This window comes from Stegodyphus dumicola, chromosome 1 (genome assembly GCF_044657685.1).
Source record: "Stegodyphus dumicola isolate Sdum_Otavi_A_Nest chromosome 1, ASM4465768v1".
NCBI lineage: Eukaryota > Metazoa > Arthropoda > Arachnida > Araneae > Eresidae > Stegodyphus > Stegodyphus dumicola.
In genome coordinates, this window is record NC_140768.1 from 253,188,255 (window position 1) to 253,191,612 (window position 3,358).

Sequence of the window (3,358 nt, forward strand, 5' to 3'; positions counted from 1 at the left end):
CCTAAATATCATCAGGCTTACCTATTTTAGCAATAATAATAGGAACATAATTTAATACAGTATCTGAAAGAGAAAATATTGAGTGATGGAGACCGTTGGCTCAAGTACAAGGTAGGTGTAAGGCCTATACAAGATACAGGTAGTCAAATTGAGGATCGATCTTACGACCTTCAGTCTCTAGCCAATATATAGCTTGGCGCACGTTCACTTCTTACGATTCTGAGTTTCATTATGCAAATATAAGTAATTTATTTTAAGACTGACTGAATGAGATTTTACTGATTTCAACTTATATAGACTGCATTTATTATTTATATTTGATACTTATTTTTCACTAACATTTTTAACGAGCTTTTATTATTTTATGTTACAGTGCAATCTATAATGGATAGGAAGAGAAGTCGGCTATGGAGGTTTTTTACACAGGCTACCGATGAGAAGGCAAAATGTGATATTTGCCACTCGCTATATTCAGTAAAAGGTGGCTCAACAACAAATTTAAAAAAACACCTCATAAAAAAACACAGGTCAACTTACGAAAACGTCATTCTATGCTCCATGTCGGATACAATAATTCAAGAAGTTCCTGTGTCATCAACATCAGCAGCAAGTACTGAACATATTAATCATTCAATAGAACTGATATCTCAAACAAATTTAAAACAAACGACGCTGAGTACTTTCCTTAAACACCCCGTAAGTGTAGTACGGGAAAAAAAAATAAATGACTTAATTTTTAATATGATAGTCAAAGACCTACAGCCTTTTTCTGTCGTTGAAGATACTGGTTTTAAAGAGCTAATTAATTATTTAGAACCTGGTTACAAATTACCTTCAAGGTACACATTTAGTAATACCTTCCTGGACGCTCAGTACCTTGAAGTCCAAAGCAGATTAAAAGAAGAATTGCAGAGTGCAAACTTTGTATCAATTACGACCGATGCTTGGACTTCGCGAGCAGCGACTTCACATCAGGCCGTTACTGCCCATTATATATTAAATTGGGAGCTGAAGTATGCACTATTGGGCTGTTTTGAATGTCATGAGCGACATACAGCCGAATATATAAAGAAGGAATTATGTAACTTGCTGTCCCATTGGAATTTACAAAATAAAATATTTGTCTGCGTAACAGACAATGCAGCAAATATGAAAGCAGCCATACGGTTGGCCAATTTTGAACATTTGCCTTGTGTCGCGCATACGCTTAATTTAATTGTGCGTGCGGGACTTCACGGCGCTGAACTAGATTGCCTCATAAAAAAAATAAAAACCATCGTGGAGCATTTTCACAGAAGTCCGTTGGCAACGAAAAAATTTGCTGAGGTGGAAAAGCAGCTGAGGCCTGGCGAAAAGCCTCTTAAATTAAAAATGGACATAGTGACCAGATGGAACAGCACCCTGGATATGCTAGAAAGAATGTGTATCCTTCAGGAGCCTCTAGAAGCGGCCCTTGGACTCCTACACAATCCAGTTGCAAATCTGTCAGAAAGTGACTGGCAGGCTCTTCCAGATGTAATTAAAATTTTAAGACCATTTAAGCAGCTAACCGAAGAAATGTCGTCTGAAAATAAGGTTACTGTTTCAATGGTCTTAGCTGCGACTGAAAGTGTAATTAGCATGTTTGAAAATTTAAATTTAAATATTAATACAGAAATTGGAAAAAATCTATCTAATAAAATAATAACAGAATTCAAATACAGGTTCAAAAATTGTTATAGAAACCCAATATTATCTAGAGCAGCACTATTAGACCCGCGGTTTAAGAAGTTGGCATTCAGACTAGCTGATGAATCAAATTATGAGTGTGCTAAAACTCTGCTGAAAACTGAACTTGAAAAATATTTTAATGTTGACAAACAGCAGACAGTGCAATCAAATAAAGTCACGCCAGCAATATTCACTGACACTAACGAGGACTCAATATGGAAAGACTTTGATGCAAGAGTGACATCAAACTCCGTCTCAAACTCAACTGTATCCAGCATCGTCACTATGAGGCAATATTTTGAGGAACGCATTCTTTCTAGGAATGAGTGCCCATTAAAATGGTGGCAGGCGCGGGCATTACTCTACCCCGAACTTTCAATTTTAGCAGAGAAATATTTATCGATCATGGCTACCTCGGGACCATCCGAAAGAACGTTTTCGAAATCGGGGCAAATACAAAGTGAAAAACGTTGTTCCATTCAACCAAAACGAATGGTGTGTGTGATTATAGCAAAGCCTCGAGGGCTATCTGCCTAAGAGGAGGGATGCCTTCGTGGAGGACTTTCTAAGGTAAACTGGCTCGTATACACGTTACACATGGGGAAAACCACGAAAACGCCCATGCAGCCAGCCCGTTCGCGGGATTCGAACCTCGGGCCGAACTACCAGTGTTCAGCGACTTTACCGCTCGGCCGCTGGTGGGCCCAAAACGAATGGAAAAAGTTTTATTTTTAAACATGAACAAAAGATTACTTCGCTAAAAATAATATGAAATTGTTCTTTCTGTAATGCTTAATTTAATTATTTTTGTAAGTTTTTTAAAATGTGCATAAAATGTTTCATAGTTTTTTTTTAATTTTTAATGTCCATATATAATTTTCCTAATGTTGTCGAATCGAATTTCATTTAAAACAATGTTAGGAATTGTTATGATCGACCTGAACAAACATAATGCTTTACATATCATATTATAATCATAATCATTGATTTATCAATAGGCCAACATAAAAAGGGATCTGAATAAGAATAATAAAACAAGAATAGTTCAAAATACAGAAATGTGTAAAATATGTATAATATGTAATATTTATATGTACAAAGTTTGCTAAAACCAACCGGTAATTGAAGAAACTGACCCAGTCAGAATAAGACACTGCCGGAGACTACTCTTGGTGAGCAGTTTTTTATATCAACAAGTTAAGGGGTTGGTTTTTATTCGTCTCTCACTCAAATGCCTCTTTATGTATCTGAGTTGATATTATCATTTTTATTTAGAAATAAATGACTTAATAATGTATAATTTTCTGTAATAATTTTCTAGATTTTATTCTCAGAAAAGATACCGAAGTGAATAAAAAATCTGTAGAATACTCATGTGAAATGGGTAATAAAATTCTGGAGATCAAAAGAAAGAAATGCGTTTGTAAATAAATTAGTGTATGTTGTTTACGGTGTTGTATCTCAAAAAATAAAACAAAACAAAAATGTTCATTGCATGTTTTTTCAGGACTATCAATCCGGCTCCGCGAAAGATTTTTTAAAATAATTTTATAAAATTTAAAATAAGCAAGGTAAGATGCACATTAACTATTTTATATAACAACCAATCTATGAATACATTGCCTGTCATGTATGTTCTTTATATATT

At 34.9% G+C, this 3,358-nt stretch overlaps 1 protein-coding gene across 1 annotated transcript; it reads left to right on the top strand.

Moving 5' to 3' along the window:
• The first annotated feature begins 558 nt into the window (after nt 1–558).
• On the top strand, nt 559–3,061 carry LOC146999534 (E3 SUMO-protein ligase ZBED1-like). Its single transcript, XM_085810240.1, has 3 exons — nt 559–1,622; nt 1,704–2,205; nt 3,032–3,061. The coding sequence occupies exons 1-3, from the start codon at nt 559–561 to the stop codon at nt 3,059–3,061; spliced, it is 1,596 nt and encodes a 531-aa protein (XP_085666366.1).
• The last annotated feature ends 297 nt before the right edge of the window (nt 3,062–3,358 follow it).

Coding starts and splice junctions, on each gene's coding strand:
- LOC146999534 (XM_085810240.1), top strand. CDS start 559: ATGTCGGATACAATAATTCAAGAAGTTCCTGTGTCATCAACATCAGCA. Junction 1,623..1,703: donor ACTGAAAGTGTAATTAGCAT/GTTTGAAAATTT, acceptor ATTCAAATACAG/GTTCAAAAATTGTTATAGAA. Junction 2,206..3,031: donor CCATTCAACCAAAACGAATG/GTGTGTGTGATT, acceptor ATAATTTTCTAG/ATTTTATTCTCAGAAAAGAT.